At 43.0% G+C, this 19747-nt stretch overlaps 2 protein-coding genes across 2 annotated transcripts; one reads left to right on the top strand and one right to left on the bottom strand.

The window, feature by feature from the left end:
• Positions 1–12968: 12968 nt before the first annotated feature.
• On the top strand, positions 12969–14030 carry LOC9628832 (microbial Terpene synthase-like protein 30). Its single transcript, XM_002974937.1, has one exon. The coding sequence runs from the start codon at positions 12969–12971 to the stop codon at positions 14028–14030; it is 1062 nt and encodes a 353-aa protein (XP_002974983.1).
• A 455-nt stretch (positions 14031–14485) lies between these two features.
• Positions 14486–19738, bottom strand: LOC9637855 (chromodomain-helicase-DNA-binding protein 8). The gene is made up of 24 exons (XM_024680090.1): positions 19535–19738; positions 18407–19477; positions 18148–18357; positions 18003–18094; positions 17838–17951; positions 17690–17777; positions 17547–17636; positions 17372–17494; positions 17245–17325; positions 17088–17195; positions 16940–17035; positions 16793–16885; positions 16665–16738; positions 16426–16615; positions 16291–16379; positions 15897–16240; positions 15645–15840; positions 15522–15599; positions 15382–15477; positions 15265–15304; positions 15142–15215; positions 14870–15089; positions 14766–14816; positions 14486–14697 (listed from the first exon to the last, which is right to left on the bottom strand). The coding sequence occupies exons 1-24, from the start codon at positions 19670–19672 to the stop codon at positions 14572–14574; spliced, it is 3882 nt and encodes a 1293-aa protein (XP_024535858.1). The 5' UTR covers positions 19673–19738; the 3' UTR covers positions 14486–14571.
• Between the last annotated feature and the right edge of the window lie 9 nt (positions 19739–19747).

The raw sequence follows: 19747 nt of genomic DNA on the forward strand, positions 1-19747 counted from the left end.
GCATTTATGTTGCATTTTGTCGAATCGAGTTGGCATTTGATATTCACATGAACGTTTGAAGTAATGACATAAGCCTTGCTCATTGCGTTACTCAATTGATGATCAAGTCATTGTGATTTATATCATATCCATGTGATAATGAGCAATGTGTTTACAAAGTTGCTTGGGTAAATGATGATCAACCCCAAAGTGGTTGATGGAGAAGCTAGTCTACTTGCACGAAGTAGCATTGTAGTAGCCTTGACTGGATTCTCAATGGTGGTCCATTATGCTAAGCTTATGTTGGTACCTTGTTTCCTTGAGGGTTTGCCCATAAGGTGTTGGGAATGGGTTGTAGCATTCATTTGCTATAGCTCATCTATTGATCCGTTAGCACTTGGAATAAATTATTGGATGGAGAGGTGTGTAGTTGGGGCATTGACATCACTAGCACTTGTGTTAATGGAAATGGCATTGTTATTTCAAGTGATGAGGAATTTTCCTTGGACCTTGATTTTTCATGTCATTTATCTTGTTAGTGTTTTGGCTTCACATTGGATCTTGAAGGTGATTGAAGAAGAGTGTTAGTGCAATGTGGATATCCGAAGATGTGGTCTTAGTGATCAAGCCTTGGATGTTCATTTTGCAGTTTGTGGATGTCGGTGTTGGATATCGGTTAGATGGGCAAAGATGTTCGATGCTTAAGCATATTTTTGGATCATGAGAATTTTTGTTGAGGTGAACCTATGTGGGGTTGTTAGTAGGAGGAAGTTGGTTGAGTCTTGAAAGTTTGCATTCCTGGACTGAGAGTTATTCTTTCCCTAGGATGGAAAATTTTCCATAAATTTTCTTAGACTTTTCCAATGGCTGATCTATTGATCACTTTGCTCGAAAACCATTCCATTTTCGAAAGCCAGTACAAACTGTTGAAGGGGTTGGAGTTGGCTTCGGTTGGCTTAAACCTTAGTAGATAGTTTGTATGATGCAGCCTGAAAGGGATGCTAACTTTTGGGGCTAAGGCAATTGAGTTGGATAGAGTCTGGAGTTGGTGTAGAAAAGTGGTTGTTGCACTTTTCTCAGAAAGGTGACCCTTGTACCTTTCTTTTGTAGCGTTATGCTTGGTGGCAGGTTGCACCTTGCATTACGTTAGACTCTATGAGAGTAGTGAGCTCTCACTGATCTTGACTTGGTCTTGGTGGCCCTGCGCCTTGGCTGAGGATGGTGATGTCCAACTTAGTTGTTTGCAAGCTGAGATGTTGGTACCCGTACTATAGCTTTGTCTATGAGGAGGTTGTGTACCGATATGAGTCCATCTCATGGTCTTCACTTTAGTTTCGACTGAGTGTTGATCACATAGCTAGCCTCTTCAAGGCATGCTCAGAGCTATTGACTAAATGCATTGGTGAGCTTATTGCGGTTGAGTTGGATTCGAGTGGTCATTTAGTTTGTGCTTGTCCATGAACTTTTATCTCATGTTTGAGGTATTATGTTTATGCTAGATAAGTATATAACTTGATGACAAGAGTTGGTGTTTGGGTCTTGTGAAGGCAAGTTGAGGGGTGATTGTTAGTTGCTTTGCGACTAGTGATTACTTGTAGACTTTGTCAAAAAGACTGTTGATACTTGCTTTGCTCGATGATGATTTAGCAGTGATGGGCTTGCTTTACTGGATGGTGTTGCGGAGGATCGTGTCATTAGGCTGACATGGTTTTTCCATGGTGGCATGTCAATTCCTTTGTCGATATCATTTGGTTACATTTGGTCTATAGTGTTGGATTTCATTGAGTCTTGGATGTGGTGATTCACTCCTTGATGATGTGTTATCTGTCACTGAGTTTTGCTAACGGATTGGTCTCGGATACTAAGTATAGTATCTTCGACTTTGGTTAGCTTGGTTGCTGGAAAGCTCCGAGTGGTGATTCACTCTTGCTTTCTTCTAGCTTTGTCCTGATGTTGATGGCATTGAAGTGATGCTTTGTCGTTGACATTGTTGATATTGAGACTTGAGTGAAATGAGCTATCCTTCTAAGGATTGATATTGAGTTTCATTAGTCTTGATGAATATAGTGTTGATGATTTGGCTATAGATTTATGTTGTTGGCATTCGTGCATTTGCTAGTTAGCAACTGTGTTGACGTTCAAACAAACTGAGTGGCAAGTTGAGTTAGTAGTGTTCTAGACGAGATTATTTAGTAGAGGATTGAGCTTTAGCTTTTCCTTGAAAGGTGATTTAGTCGTGGACAATGCTACCTCTATGAGAGGAAGAGTTAGTGATTGGCATTGAAGTGATTAAATCCTTCTTGGATTTCAATTGAGATATATCAATCATTAATGATTTTTCTTGTGCTTGTTATGAAGTGAGTTACGTCTTGCTATAGATGGATTCATGGAGGATCATTTAGTGATCACTTGTTGAGCATAGCTCCATTGTGCTTAGCTTTTGGATTGATGCAGAAATGCTCTTCATTAACTTTGGCATTATGAAGTTTGGCTTATGAATGTGTTGAAGAAGACATTGTGGGTTGCACCATGATTTCTTCTTTAGCATTGAAGTTAGCTTCTATGAGACTCGTGATCATTATTAAGCAAGACTTAGCTATAGGCTTCTTCGAGCTTTGGTTCTTTGAGTTTTATGCTCATTGTTCCATTTGTTAAAAGTTGTTGGGGAAGGCATTTTTTGGCTCTTTAGCTTTGATGTTGAAGTTAGTATTTGCATCTAGCAATCATTGGTGATGATTGACTATCATCTAGGATAATTGATTATCCATGTCAAAAAGTTTTGCTTGATTATTGTTGGTGTAGAATGGTTTGCCGTTCTTCGGGATGGTGGATTCCTTCTTAAACGATGATTATGCATCTCTTTATTGATGGAATGATTGATGATCTTTCATGATGGTTAGTTGTTCTCTTTGATAGCTTATGCCTTTTCGCAATACCACATATTCTTTGTGGTTTGCCTGGATTGGTCTCTTGGGTTTGAGACGTCAGTAGGATGTTGCTGACACTTGCTTAGGCAACTTGAGTTCCTTGGTATTGTTGGCTGGGATCTATTCAGATTGGCTTTTGTGATAGTTGGCAGGAATGAGTGTTTGTTGGTCTTACCACATTCATTTTCTTTTGTTGATTGTTGCTCGAGTTAGTTTTGATAGATTTGGATGTTATTTCCTTTAGGTGATACATTCGCGAGCATTGTGCTTGTTAGTCAATGATACTTTGTGTTCTTTGAGTTCTCTCTAGTAAGTTGTTGGCTTACTGTCTACTATCTTCGATAGTTAAGTTTCATCATTGAGTTTCCTTAATGATATACTAGCTATTGAATTTTGTTGGATGGTCATTCCTGTGTTTGCCAAATTATGATAATCTGTTGGTGGTTCCTATCTACAATACTACTGGTTTATCGGATGATAACTTGCTTAGAATACTTTTGTGTTCTACTCTAAGATATAATCACTAGTAATTAAGCTTCTCAGATATCATTGTCTCTGACTTTGATATTGTCCATCTATTGCTCTTTGAGTTTGGGCCAGTATAGGCAGATTGGCTTCGGCACTTCGTGTGCATGGTGAAATCTCTAGTCATGGGGTAGCTACTGTCGACTGGTCACATAACCCGCCTCTCTGTCGATGTTCTTTATTTCGTTGAAAGGGCGTGACCGTGTAAACAACTCTAAACTGCCTGTTGACAGTAGTCTATCTAAACCTTACCGACGAGTTTGGTTTCTTTGCTCAGGAGGGTTGGGGCCTCTGGCTTCTCTCTCTATGTCCCTGCGGGCAGGGCATATCACACTTTTGTAAGCTGGGTGACTCCCAGAGCAGCAGGGGTGGCTGACTCCGTTGGTCATTTCCTTGTCGGCGACGGCCGGAAGGTGTCTGAGCTGGTAGCGCATCCGCGTTAGACAAAGAGGTTGCCCCCTAACTCATTTAAGTTGGTGCATTTCTCACATAGTGTGAGTACCGTGAACTTTTTATGGAGTTGTTTCCTTGGCGGTATTCTAGACTGGAGTATGCATCGACGAGGACGTCGATCTTCCCAAGGGGGGGAGAGTGTCGCGCATGTGACTTCGGGTACCGAAAGTTACCTATCGGCTAGTCCTTACGGACACTCTTACCTTACTGCCACGATGGCAGGAGGTCGGTATTGCTAGACCCGTTATCAGTTTCCACCTAAGCTAGTTGAGAAACTGGTCATCACATGTGCACTTAGACCGGAAGGGCACTAAGGAAGGAAATCCTAAGTTGTCATTTAGTCAAGCAGACTTGACACGGTGATGAGAAACTCATGATGTTGGCTTGCACTTGCTAGTGTTAGGAACCCCCGCGATATTGAGATTGGTCCCTCAATATTCGCTAGATGATAGCTTACCGTGTCTGCCAAACACCCTCGCTATCATGCCCTTTGTGTTAGTCTCATTTTGGTCCCAAATGCTATTTATGGAAAGTGTCCAGATTTGCTCATTTGGCATATCTACGGAATGTAGAGATCGGCCTGAACACAATGGTGTTCGTCCCGTGTCCAAATTCACAATCTAAGGACATTCCATATTTAGTAAGTTTTGAGTTTGTCCCAGAGACTAACTCCTGATACTAAGAGAGGCTTGGGGTGAAAGCCCAAAGCGTGTGTTCCTCAAGGGGGGGGGGGCTGTGGGGGGTTCCAAATGTATAGTAGGGATAGTGGGTAGGTCGGGCATGGCCGACCAACCTGAGGCATAGTCTAGCTCCCGCTTGCGTGCCTGTCCTTGTTCTGCGTCCGGCTTGGGTCTAAGCCCAAGTTCCATTCCATGCTAGCTGGTGGAGTACCCATATCCTCACGTTAGGCCACCGGTATGCCGAAATAGCGCCAGACTCCGTTTGGCTCCGTTTTGCGTGCTGGTCCTGGCATTGGTATGCTGGTTGCTCCAGGACTGTTCCAAGTCGCTCCGGGCTCTTGTCCCTTCGCTCCTTGGGCTATATGCTCAGGAGTTGCTCCGTGGTCCGGTTCCATCACTCCTTGGCGTCACGCTTGGGAGTTTGGCACCGTTCGTTCGTTCAGTGGCTCAAGGCCCTGAACCTTGGGTTCCTGTGGACACGTGGCATGGACACGTGGCATGTGACACATGGCATCTGTCACGTGGCACAAAGAGGGTTTAGGTTCCGCTTCGTGGTGTTATCCTATGGTAAATCACCATAGGATAAAGGGTCAAAACCACGTGCGCTACAGTCAATTTGGACAAGCGAAGCTAGCTTGTGCAACTAGTAAGTATGCTTTTTATAAAAATGTGATCCATCTCATGCCCTGAATATTTGGCCTCGTCTCCAATTTTTTAGTGTGATTAGCTCTTTAACAGCATGTTGTTTTCACTTGGAATCCTCTCTTACCCACCCTAGTGTTGAGTGCTAGATAGTAGTGGACTAGGACAAGGTGCTTAGATCGTTCAGAGCTTTGTCCCATTACTCAGGCCTGATCTCTTTGAAGAGCACTTTGCCGAGGACTGCAAGAATGAGAGGCTGGTGGCTGGATTAGCAGCTCGGTTGTGGCCTTCTATTATGGGAAACAAAATTGTATTAGAAAAAAAGTTCTAGAAGCTAGAAATGCCTAATTAGCATGCAACTAGTTATCCAACAACATAAAGAGACATAACAATCTATCACATCTATCTAGATAACTAGAAAAAGTTGTTGTGCAATGCATGATCCATACATTGCTGGCTTTTGACCAAGATTTTTATAAAATTCACAGGAAAAATTCATTTGAAATAACTAACATTTCAGCACTTTAAAAAGTGTTATAGAAAAATTAGAATTGTGAGGTCCAAGTGTACAACTATGATGCTGTATACTAATATTAATGTAATGGGATTTTGGTAGCTTTCAGATTGGTTTCAATCCGGACCACTTGCTCCTACATATAAATTAGGGTTTTTGGGCTAATTGATATATACATTTTTTATATTCCCTTTCCATACTCCATGCACTCACATTGGTGGAGGAGAGGGGCACCCTTGATTGTCCATAAGGAGTGGTTGAATTTGGGATTTTGGTTTAGATTTAACTTTTGCATTATCTAAATCTAATTTTTTCCATTTCTTTTCTTTTGTTCTTTCCTTTTAGGATTTTGGTTTAAATAGATCTCCCTTTCTTTCTAACTGTTTTTCATTTCTTTTCTTTTACTCTTTCCTTTTCATCTATCTTCATGGCAGATTAGCAGTCTCTTCCTCCTTTGACTTTGGAGCAACAATTGGTGCAATTGTTTAATGCTATGTGATTTCAATTGAACGACCAAACTCAGTTGATGGTGGCATTTACGATATGTGGTATAGCTCCTCTTGCTTTTGGTGCTAATCCTCGCGTTTGGCCAAAGTTCTTTCACGGGAATCCTAGGGATGATGTGTACTATTGGTTCAATCACTTCATGGTGATTGCCACATATCATTCTTGGGATGATGCTCAACGTTTACGTGAGTTTCCCACATGTTTCCAAGGGATAGTGTTGCAGTGGTATAATGGTTTGAGTGCAACCACTCGTGGGGATTGGAGTGTTCTCCCGAATGTCTTCAAACATGCATTCGGATATGCCGATGATTGTGATAATGCTTTTTAATAATTGCATCATTTTCATCAAGGGCCATTTGAGTCGGTAATGCAATTTAGCATTCATTTCCGAAGCCTCTTGTTTCATGTAAAGCCAAATATATTAGAGCGGATCAAGCTAAGAATGTTGTGGCTAGCCTTTTGTCAAGATTTTGTTGGATTTATGCATGCACTTGCTTTAGCCACCTTTGATAATATTCTTCACTTGGCATAACGTTATAAGACATCACTTTTTCCACTTCATATTGTATGTCTTTCAGCTCCACTTTCTATGGGTGATGGTCCTGTTCTAATGGAGGTTGATGTTGCTGCTACTCGAGTCCAAGGACAAGGGTGAGAACATGATCATGGCCGTGATGTTTGTTGCTGGGCGTGTGATGAAGTTGGTCACACTTATTGGTGTTATCGGTGTTTTCTAGGTTGGCAACCACCATTTTCTGGATGGAGACCTTGGCTTCAACAACGTCCTGTTGGTGTTGCTGCAGTGGAAGGTCTGCACATCAAGATGCATTCGAGAAACAAGGAGTCATGTGAGTAATGGAGGGACCTTGTGCGAATAAGTCAATGACCCCTCTATTTTTTTTTCGGGAGTATCATCAAGGGGTTCACTTGGCACCAATTCTTCTAGTGTTTACTTTCCAAGCTCGTATTTATAACAAATGGTCTTTTATTATTCTCTCCATATTGGTTGATATAAGTTTAAGTTTATCTTCTATTGCTTGACCTATTGCTACATGTTGCTTACACTTGTTGTTGTGTAGTAGAGCCAGTTTCATTCTTTATGGCAATGGCCGTACACATGCATGTGCACGGGATGAGGCGGACCTAGTTGTGCATGTGGCAATCTTGAGCTTGGGTTGCAGTCATTGCGGGTGGTGTTAAGTCAAACTTTTGACCTCATCCTTGGTATAAATTAGTTGCAACGTAATCATGCCAAGTGTGACTTTGAGGTTTTGCCCCTCGTCTTATGCTTCCTTATATTTCATCCATTCCTATCGCTTTCGTACCTTTTCGTTGCTTTTGTTGTACCTTTGCTTCTATTATTTTTGTCCCTCCAGTACTTCCTCCTATGTTTTCGTCTTGTTCCGCTCTTCTCTTTTTCAATCCCTTTGTCAGTCTTTGTGTTGCAACGGTTAACCGGCTCATAAAGGAGTATTCCTATCTCTTTGAATTTGACCTATCGTCTAGAGCCAAGATTGTCACACGTCATCCGATTTCAACTGGGGATGCTTGTCCAATCAACGTTCTTGTTCATTGTTAGTCACCCAAAGAGATCAAGATTTTATATACAAACATAAAGGAGATGTTGGAGAAAGGTGTTATTCAGAAGTCGTAGAGTCCTTGGGCATGTGAACCTTATCTTGTGATGAAGCCTGATAGGAGTATTCATTTCTGCATCGACTATTATTTGTTAAACAAAGTGACGATCCCGGATGTGTACCATCTTCCTCACACTACTCATCTCTTAGATCGTCTGGGGAGAAGTCGTTAGTTCACCAAGCTATATCTTACTTCTGGGTATTGGTAAGTACAATGGCCGAAGAAGATATTCTTAAGACTGTTTCTCATACACCATTTGATTTGTACGAGTTCTTGGTGATGCCATTTGGTTTAAACAATGCTCCAGCAACTTTCTAGCAGATGATGGATAAAGTTCTTTGCGCTATACTGAAGGTGACTACTAACTTCATTGATGATGTCTTGATCCACTCAGAGGGGATGTGGGAGGAGCATGTTCGTGATGTTTGTAAAGTGTTGGATTGGCTATGGGACGTTGGTTTAAAGTTGAAGCGGTCGAAGTGCATGTTTAACTTATCTTGAGTACTGTATTTTTCGTGAGGGTTTGCAAGTTGATCCTGACAAACTTATGGCTGTTTTAACGTTCCCTACTCCAAAGTGTGTAAATGATGTGCAACCTTCCTGGGCAATGTGCAATATTTCAATTGTTTTATGGATCATCTTTTTGATTGCATTGTACCGTTGTGAGCATTGCTAAAGTCATCAATATCTTCTTTCATCTAATCTCTGGATTGTGAGCAGGCTTTCATGGATCTCAAAGAGTTATTGACGACTCCTCTGGTGTTGGCATATCCTGACTACATTCAAACTTTTATTTTGCACGTAGACGCTTCTGATATTAGTTTTGGAAGTGTGTTGATGCAATAGAGCTCAAATGTGTCTGGTCAGCACCATCCCATTGCACATATAAACCATATATTACAACTAGTGGAAGTGAATTACTCCACGATAGTCTAGTGAGCCAGGATGAAGAAGCTCCATCAAAATCTTCGTTTAGCTTCCAGATAATAGGGTTTCTCACCTGAAAAAGCCACAGAACCAAATATAAACCTAGAGAAAGAGTGTTTAGCAACAGTTTGGGGTTTCGAGAAACTTTATGCATATTTACATGATTTTTGGATGTTACTAAAAGGTGATCATGTTGTCTTATTGAAGTGAAAGAACTTAGTTGGTCGTATTGCTCGGTGGACTTTGAAGTTTCAAATATATAATTTTGATGTTATTCATCATCTAGGGAGTTCTATGGCTAATGTTGATACCCTTTCTCAAGCTCCTCTTTTTTCTTCACTCTCTTCTCATGTTTTGATGAGCTTCTTGTTCCAACATTTGTGGATTTTCTAGACAAGAATTCTATGCCGTCAATAGTTGTTGTACTTGACATTCAATGTCCACAAGGTGCAAAGAAAGATCTACCTTCTCTTGATGAGGTTTGTGAGGCTCAAAAGATTGAGCCATGGATTCGAAGGCTTTGAGGTGGGTTTGAAAATCTTGCATCACTTACTGATAACTTGCTATTTTGGCATTTACATTATCACCTTGAATATGGCCTTCTTTATTTTGTGAGGACGGATCCTGATGATCATTTATGGCTAGTGGTGCCTTCTGTCTTTATTCCACGGTTTCACTATGCCTACCATGATTCTTTTGTTCTAGGTGGGTATATAGGACATTGTTATGTGACCAAGAAGTTGCGTAGGTCTTTTTATTGGCCAGAGATGTGACATGATATTATTTAGTATATGCGTAGTTGCATTTTGTGCCAAGCTTGTAATACTCCCCCTTGTGCCGCGAAAGGACAGTTGGAGTCAATTGCAGTTTCCTGTTCATTTAAGTTAGTGGTGTTTGAGCTCATAGGACCTTTTCCACAGTCGATTGGTGGCAATGAATATGTTATTATTGCTTCTGATTATTTGATTTGTTGGGTGGAAGTTGATGCTCTTGTTAGTGTCTTTACAACTACTGTTGGATACTTCCTTTTCAATCGAGTGGTGTTTCAACATTTTTGTCCGGAGTGGATTTTTTCGGATAATGGTCTTACATTTATGGCTAAAGCATTTCATGTTTTGACATCTCGATTGGGGATATGCCACACTTTCACAAGTGCTTATCATCTATAGTCAAATGGTTTGGTGGAACAGCTCATTCGGATATTCAAAGGAATGATCACAAAGTATGTGAACTTTTAGCATTTGGATTGGGATGGTTATTTGTCGTCTTTTCGGTATGCATATGTCACAAGGGTATAGAGTTCTATTGGTGCTTCACCATATAAACTCCTATATGGTCATAATCCAATATTATCAACAGAGTTGAGTTTACCTTTGCGATTGCCACGAGCTGCCAATATTAAGTCATGGGATTAGTATTTGACGAATTCTTTCACTTGTTCAAGTAGAGTCTACTGAACACTTAGGCTGCGTACAAGTGAGACAACAACGATACTACAACTCTCATCATTGTCCACTTGTGAAGTACAAAGTGGATGACTTGGTGTTAGTCTATTTTTTCTATCTTACGGTATATGGTTTATCTAAAGGGCTCCTTGCTTAGTGGAAAGGACTATATTGAGTGTTCTAGCAAGTTGGATAATAAGTTTATGAGGTTTAATATGACATTTAATAGGCTGATCCTTCAAAAATTGTGCATGTGTATTAGTTGAAACACTTCATACAAAGGGATCAAAAATAATTGATACCACCTACAGATCTACCAATATCTCCTTCTAATATTCTTCTAGATCCCAACCCATCTATAAGAGAACCCTAATGGTCTTTTATTATTTCGAGAGGAGGGGATGAGTGTAGAATTATGATACTATATACTAATATTAAAATAGTGACTCGCTCTTATATATAAACTAGGGTTTTTAGGCTAATTGATATGCACATTTTTTATATTCCACGCACTCACAGAGTAAAACTACAAATTAGTGATATCCCTTTTTGGTAGCCAAAACTTTACCACCTCATATTACATTCAATGTAATATTTTTGGATTTTTTTGTCATTTTTGTCATTTATATATTGCTTGTTGCATTATTTTATAAGAAAAGTTCAAATCCTAGATCACTGACCAGTGGCTTGGCATCACAGATAGAATCACTTTTGTGGCACCCTAAACCTGAGTGCCACTTGCTGCCACAGATGCCATTGGATCGACACTAGGAAGCCACCCTGCACAACTAGTCACAGACAAACATGACACTTTCTAGGATTTGTGCAAATCTAAATTGCACAATAGAGCCAAAGGGTTAGCAATCCACTCTAGATATAAAAGCAAATCCACAAATATTTTGCACAAACAAAGCCATGAATGCTACTATGTACCATGCCATTTCTAAAGACAATTGCGGCCTATGGAGTGAACCCAGTGAACCGCTTCACCTCACCGGCTTTGCAAGGCAGAGTGATCCAGTTTCTACAGCCGAACATCCGCTTTGCAGTCAGCACTCAAATCAAGCTTGAAGAAGTTTGGGCAGAGCATCAGAATCTATTGCCAGAGTTTCCCCAAGAGAAATTATTGCGCAACACAATCGTTTAACTGTTAAACTGATTGTTGCTTCCGTACCATATGATGAACGATTGGAGCATGTGATTGTATTTTAACCCCAGATTCGTTTTGGCAGAGAATGATATGCCCCTCATGGGGAAAAAAAATCTTTGTACGCATTCCCTTTTCAATGATGGAAAACGAGCCTTGGAGAACGTGAGCTGTATCCCAAAAGCACCGGCTCTGAATGCTTGGCAAAGATTCTTTGCTTGGACAACCGGGATCGATGGTTTTCTTTCTTTGTTTTTCCAGCTTGCATTCTAAACGTGACGGCACCAAAGAGCGACGTATGGATTGTATGGAAAATACAAACACACGAACCTTCTATGAAGCTCTTTAGCAAGTTCGCGTCGGGAGCTCCATAGCGACGCGTGGTGGAAACAACAGCACCGCTCAACTTGGTCACGAAACCTCCAAAGATTCACCGATCGTCTCCCTCGTTGGAAAGCAAGTAGTCTGGATTGGAGCCAGATCCACTTTGTGTTCTTCAAGAGAGCTTTTTTCAACATTAGTCACCTAGACAGAGACAAGATCCATAAACAAACCGAAGATGGAGAAAAAAAACTTACACGTAGAATCTAGCATGTTGCATCTGGTCTTCTATCCTCTGCTAGAGCTACACAGCATCGCAAACCAAAAACTCTGGGTCACGTCCTCCATGGTCTTGGTCAGCACGAGGGAGAGGGTCAGAACGAAAAACTCCTGTTTCCCGAGGAGCTAGGGATGATCTGCAAACCCGTGTGCATGAGACGCAGGAGCTCCTTGATCGCCTCGTTGTTTCCTTGTAAGCCTCTAGAACCGACTCGGCCCTGCTAAACAGCGCGTTCGCCAGCGCCACTGGCAATTCCCCGTCCTGGCCAGCATCTAATTGAGCTAGAATTGGCTAGAGCCGCTCGCAAAATCCCACAAAGCTCCGGCACACTCGCACTTGAACAGCATTCCCAGCACTGTGCTGGAAATCCTGTCGATCTGATCAAGAACATGGCCCAGACACTCCATCGCCAATCAGTCGATTGCCACCTCTGTGCGAGTGCCATCTCTGCTATCAGGGCCTACCATGTCATAAGCGCAAGCCATGTTAGAGGAAAGAGAGGAACGAGCGCGGCATCTGCCACATAGGAGAGAGAAATGAAACTCACGGAGGTTTAAACGGAGGCCTCTTACTAAAGCAAGAAAGGTCTAGGCGACCTGGGTTCAATCCCAGAAATGGAGCTTTAAAGTTCAAATGTGGATACAATTATCCCACGTGGAGTTTGAAAGGAATACAATTATCCCACGTGGAGTATGAAAGGAATACAGTTATCCCATGTGAAGTTTGAAATAAATAGTCCGTTCTGTGGCAACTACAGCATGCTATAAAGCAATTATCCCACGTGGAGTTTGAAATAGTCCGTTCTAGGATAACAACTTAGCAAGCATTATGGCATGTTTTGTGGTACAGCTGCCAGATGGAGGTAGTACTGTATGTTTTGCATACATACATACATGATTCTTTGATTATAAATGCCAAATGCTTGAGTTTAGGAAATCTTACTTTATTTACATATTTACCTTTAGTTCTAAAGCTAAGGTAAAATGGAGTTTCTCTTGGGAAAGATTGTCCCTCGTTTCGAGTTGCCTCTTCTTCCAAACAACATCCCCTGTGCTTGCCACCCGGATTCCTCCTCTCTTAGCCAGGAACTCGATGAATGGTTCATTTCCAAGTTAGGCATCACGGACGAGAGCACCAAGAAGAAGATCGTCCAGTCGAGAATCATGATCTTTGCTTGCTTGATGCATCCCAATGGCGAGAGGGACAGAGTCCTCCTGGCAGGGAAGCATTTGTGGGTGTGCTTCTTGGTGGATGACATCCTCGAGTCAAGCACCAGGGAAGCCTATGGCAGCCTCAAATCCATCGTCTGGAGCATTGCCACCACTGGAATCTACAAAGCATCCAACGAGGAGCATGATCATTGTCTCGTGCTGCTGCTCTACCAGGAAGTTTTGGCGGAACTCCGCAAGAAAATGCCCAGTTCTTTATTCACTCGCTATTGCAAGATCCTCTCAAGCTACCTGGATGGCGTCGAGGAGGAGGTCAAACACCAGGTGAAGAACACGATCCCGAGCAGCGAGGAGTATCGGCTCCTTCGCCGCCGCACTGGATTCATGGAGGTGATGGCGTGCATCATGACCGAGTTCTGCGTTGGAATCAAGCTCGAGGAGTCGGTTGTAAACTTGGGAGAGATCCGTGAGCTCGTCAAGGTCATGGACGACCACATTGTCATGGTGAACGACCTCCTGTCACTTCGCAAGGAGTATTACAGCAGCACCATTTGCCATAACTGGGTGTTTGTTTTGCTTGCGGATGGCTGTGGCACTTTTCAGGAGAGTGTGGATCATGTTTGCGAGATGATTAAGCAGGAGGAGGGTTCGATTCTGGATTTGCAGCAGAAACTTATTATCAAGGCAAAGGTGGACAAGAATCCGGAGCTTCTCACATTTGCATGTAATGTTCCAATGGCAGTTGCTGGTCATCTAAAGTGGTCTTTCATTACCGCTCGTTACCATGGGTGTGACAATGCTTTGCTCAATGGTGAGTTGTTTTATGGAACTTGGCTCATGGACCCCAATCAAACAATAATCCAGAAAAACATATAGTTTTTATCGTGGAATTTTTGGTAACGTGCAACTCAATAATGCAACAAATAAGTTCTCTGTTTTAATTATTTATTCTAATAATTCTCAGTTGGTTAGAGCACCCGTTTAGTAAGTGAAAGCAAGAAAGTTAAACGTTGCACCTCTTAGCGAGCTCTCTTTCATGCCACCAGCTTGACGATCTCCGGTTCGCGCGCCCCAGAAAATCGATCAAGCTTTACTGGTCAATCCATTCCCAAACTAGCTCTGCATCTCCTCAAAGATTTCCCAGGCCTTGTCAAGCAGCCAGGCTCGGCTGAAAGCGATTTGCAGCGATAGGAAAGTGATTGTGTTTGGACGAACTCCATCCCCTCCAAGCCTTTTTTCCCCTCAAGACTAGCATTGCATTCCCTGCACCATCTTAGCCCCCTCTAATTATAAGTCATATTCCAATCCAATTTTTTATAGCAATTTTTTTGTTTTTTTTTTCTCCGAGCCACCAAGCCAAGTATCCCGGCATTCATGAGAACAACAAATACCTAAGACATACAGATCAAAGAAACTACTAGTTTTTAAGGCTCGCGCTCCTTGGAGTAAAATAGCCAAGTAGAGATTGCTGCTGCTTGCCACTAGTGGGAGGGCTCACTCGCTTTCTCGCTTTGGAAGACGAAACAACGGGTGCTTTGTTCTCCTGTAAATAGGGAAAATAAAAGAGAGACATTAGAACACGACTTTGTGATGGTTTCCATCCCATCTCACCTTGTCTCCGATGGATTCGTTTGGATTGGGAGCTTTTACCGGCTTGGGCACCTAGAACAATCACTCCACGGTGAATTAATCGATAAAAATTTAGCAACTGTTACCTTGGCGACGTTCCTCGGAAGAGGACTGAGACGTATCCTCTTGGAGGTCTTGCTACCAACGTCCGCGCTCGGTGACGGGTCAGTGATGATGTCCGCACACGGCTCAATGTCATCTGGCCTCTCGGAAAAGATTCTCTTGTGCCGGTTTGATTGCTTCAAAACCGGAGACTCCTGGACACTCGTGAGCGCTTGACTGACTATAGCCTTCTCCGTGTTCCTACTGGAATGGACCGTTAGCCAGACAGTTTTACGATTGAATGAAGAAAACTCGCCTCTCACTTGGCGTGTCTTCTAGTATCCTAACAAGTCTTTTCACTCGTCCCGCGAGGACGGCGTCCGAAGGATACTGCAAAAAAATTATTAGACACTGTAGTACTAAGAAAAGCGAGACGCACCTCATCTATCATCGAAGCGAAGCAGAGAGAAGCATCAGCCCTGCAAGAATTAGTACACAAAAAACAAAAACAAAATGGACGGTGAAATCAGTATCAAACTATAGACGTTATAGGAACCTTATTGATTTGAACGCCTTGTGTCCATGCATATGCACGCCTTTTAGCAAATCCAAGTCTTCAGCTTCACCCCACCACGTAGGAAGTTTTTTCGACCTGAATATACGTAAGCTTACGAACGAAAACTCGGTGCCTGGTACCTGGGCAGTCCTAGCCATAAGTTGTCCAGCTTTAGAGCCTTCGCAATAGCTTGACGTTCACGAACAATCTCCAAATACCTGCAGGAATTCCATAAGTCAGAGTAACGGTAAATAATGTCTTACTTCGTGGCATTTTTTTCCAGTCGTTGCATGAATGCGGGAGAGTTGAGGGCTTTCTCAGCCTTGGGTGGTAAAACTGGAGGCACAATGATAGAATCCGGCTTTGCGCTTTTCATCACCGCATAGTGGCACAGCTCAATAATCGCCTGAGTAACTTCTTCTACTTCCAGTGAGTCACGATCTTTAAACAGCTCGTCTCCTGAATCATTAAGAATTTGAAGTGAAGGTATGAACAAATAGAGCGGGCCAACTTACTCTGAGGTGTCCCATACATTAAAATGGAAAGCTCAACGCGTTGCACTTCTTGAACACTCCAGGTTCGATTTTGGTCTCCATCACTGTTGCTCTGATCGTCGTCACTCCTACTGTGATCGTCATCGTCATCACTCGAGTTCTCGGTCTTTTCCGCGTAGTTTACTCTTTTTCTCCGAGGACCTTCGAAGCTGATGCTTTCTACATCTTCCTTCACCTCATATGCTTCTGGCATAAGATTTTTCCAAAACTCTTCGGCTCCCACATTGCTGAAGTCCGGACTAGGATCAGCAGTTGCATTGTCAAGCGAAACAAAGGTGGCAACCGAGAAAGTATTGTTTCCTCGCCTGAAATAGACAGACATTATGCTTTAGCCGAAAGAATGTTGTATTCTCACCCTCCAATTGTTCTTTTCTGTGTCCTCTGTTGTAGGATTTGGTCTATATCCTCAGCACGAAAAGCTGCAGCATCCTCCTCCCCGTCCTCCTGCAAGTACTTTACTTGCAGCAGCTACACGAAGCTTGTACGATACCTTCAAAACATATGCACCATGCCTTAAAAGGCTCTCGATGTTTTTAGTAAAATCAGGTTGGTCCTCTGCGAATCTCCCCAATACAGCCTCGTCCAGCCCATACTTCCGTGAAGAACACTCGAACAAGTGTTGCTCGTAGGTGTTTCGTGTTATCAAACGATAAATCCTGACGTCTTTCGTTTGACCGATTCTACAATAACAACATGGATGACTTAGCAAAGGTTTAACGTTATGAGTACCTGTGACACCGTGCCATCGCTTGAAGATCATTTTGAGGATTCCAGTCTGAATCATAAATTATGCATGTATCCGCCTACAAAAAACCGCAAATGTTTATTTTGAATCAGCAAGAAAAAGGCTGACTTACAGCTGTGAGAGTGATCCCCAATCCCCCAGCGCGAGTGCTCAATAAAAAGGCAAAGGTCTTACAATCGTTCGCAGAATACCGATCGATAGCTGCCTGCTTGAACAGGTCCCAGTTAAGGATGCTGAAAGCAATTGTTTAAGATCTTACCTGTCGTTCGGAACCCCGAATCTTCCCGTCAATCCTCTCAAACGTGTACCCTTCAGAAGAGAGATAATCTTCTAGAATATCCAGCATGATTGTAAACTATCATTCAGTACAAAAACAAGTCAAACGATAGAAGCTCCAGGATAAAAACCTGAGAGAAGATGAGAACGCGGCGATTTGAATCTCGCAACATTGGCAGAAGTTTGTTCAAAAGAACCATTTTCCCAGAACTTTGAACCAGATTCGAAACACTCGAGGCCTTCAAAATTAAGGGATGAGACAAGTAAAGAGCAATAGAAGAACCTCACATTTGCATGCTTGGAAGCAAAATCCTCTTCAAGCCCATCACATAGGAACGGGTGATTACAAAGCTTGCGAAGTTCCATAGCCTGAAAGAGCGTATCGGAATTAGACAAATTTCATGGAGAACGGTACCATATTCCGCAGGTTCGGCATATTACTAGGTTGAGTCCCTTTAATTAAATCAGATATTCTATTCTCGTAAAGCGCCCTGTAGTACGCTCGTTGATCTTTGGTCAGTTCCACCCAAATAATAGTCTGAAGAACATAAAACTTTAGACATGAATAACAATCGCCATACAGTTCGTACCTCTTCCTTTAACGGAATGCTCTTCTCCACGTCTTCCTTCATGCGACGCAAGAGCCTAGGCCGCAAAACATTTTCTTGAAGATCTTTCACCTGCATTGTGGTATCTTAGAACGAAGTAGTTTACATGACCATTGAAGAGATACCTGTTCAATATCTTTGATACTTCCATATTTGTTCATAAAGCTCTCTTCCGAGTCAAATTTATCTGGATCAAGGAAGCTTAAAAGGCTACTGCTCAAAAGTAAATTTCAGAAACGTCAGAACAAACATTCGCATTTCAACGCAACTTACAAGAGCTCTTTAGTGTTGTTTTGGATGGGTGTGCCGGTCAAAAGAAGAAGGCCTCCTTGTCTGACATCCATACACCCGAGAGCATGCGCAGTCTTGGATTCTTTAGACTTCAGCCTGAAACAGCAACATAAACTGTCAAAGTAAAAAGATTTAGCTAGCCTGTACCGGTGGGCTTCGTCAACAACCACGTACTGCCACGACACTTTCGCAAGAAAGCTTCGGTCTTTCATTATGATTTCAAAACTGCTCAAAAGAACCTAGAAACAAAATTATCAGTTTTACCAGCTTAAAGTGAGAACAATTTTCTTACAGTAAATTTCGGATTTCCTCGTGGACTCCAGAACTCGTACTGTTGAATTATAGCACGATCCTCCTGGCTTCCCATGTAAACGACACAATTCATATCAGTCAGCGATTCGATTTCTCTTTGCCAGTGACCGAGCGTTGATACAGGCGCGACAATCAGGAATGGTCCCTGAATCCTTTTCTTGTAACGCAAGTTCTCCAGCATCGCAACAGACTGTAAGCATAGGATTTAGCATTGTGAGAAACGAAATGAAAAGACTTACCTGTATAGTTTTCCCCAGTCCCATTTCATCGGCAAGAATGCAGTTCACCTTAAGGTGGAAGTTCCGATCCAGCCATGCCACCCCGTCCTTCTGATACTCACGCAGTGCACGTCCATCTTCGAAGCCTGTAGATATATTGCGAGGCTTTGAAGACGGACCAAATGCTCTAAATTTAGCGAGAGCTGCTTTCTCTGCCGCCATGGACTCTTCGATTTCCCAGGTCGCATCTGTGTATGGGAGACCTTTCCACTTGACGTAGACTTTCTTTGTTCTCCCGCGCTGCTCAAGTGCTACCACCCTGTCGACGATGAGGTACTGCGGATCAAAGGCAGGACCACTTTCAGCAGTCCCCAGATGTCCATCAACTCTTCCAAGCGCATCTAAACGCTTGTGGAAGCTCCGCAGGAGTTGAGGGGAGTACTTTTGCAACACCGCCTCTGTGACGTTCACGGCATTCCTGTAGCTTCTGCCATACTCCTTGACGCAATACACCGCAGCACCGCTTGATCGGTTTCTCACCGCCAGTATCTTCTCGGCTTGCTTGAGTACCTTGGCAACCGGCCGAAAAGCTCCTTCAACTTCCAATCCATGCATGGTAACCGCATAACGAGGCGACCGCACTGCTTGCTCGGTCCCATCTTCCGACTCACTGCTTGCGCTATCATCGGTCCCACTCGCCGAAGAAATCACCTTCTTACACCAGTACTTTTGCAGCGTTCCTTTGGCAGTCCCTTTCCCAGCAAGTTTAGCAGCAGTGCAAGCTCTTCTTGGCCTTCCGGAATTTGTCACTCCAGCCGATGGTTCCTTCTTCACCTGAACCCAACCATTTGCCGCCCGACCATTTGCTACTTTGTTCTTATATTTCCTCCCGGCATTCCTCGTATCCTTCTCGGCTTTACCATCACCATCACTATTCGAATCCGGAACATAGAGATCACTGTCGAAATCTGGCACAGCGATGTCATCTTCCACTTCATCCTCGCTCGACGAAGACGACGAGGCGTCCTTGTAATCAACTTTCCCCACATCCCGAGTTTCTCTGGCTGATCGCTGCTTCCTTATTGGTGTCGACTGGAAGAACACATCACTATCACTATCTTCCCGACCGTTTAGAAGCGTAGAGAGTACCTTGCGAGAATTCCTTACTGGGCGGACGACACGCCTCACGGCCATCGCGATATTTCCATCCGCAGAGGAATCGTCCGAGATCTCCTCGGCCGGCGCTTCGGCCATCGGCGCCGCATGCTTGCGCTCCCTCAGCTGCATTTCCTGGAAAATCCCTAGCACCAGAACTTGGATCGCATTCCTACCTCCGAGAAGAAACCCTCGCGCGTTGCCGAA

Source organism: Selaginella moellendorffii, unplaced genomic scaffold (genome assembly GCF_000143415.4).
Source record: "Selaginella moellendorffii unplaced genomic scaffold, v1.0 SELMOscaffold_26, whole genome shotgun sequence".
Taxonomy (NCBI): domain Eukaryota; kingdom Viridiplantae; phylum Streptophyta; class Lycopodiopsida; order Selaginellales; family Selaginellaceae; genus Selaginella; species Selaginella moellendorffii.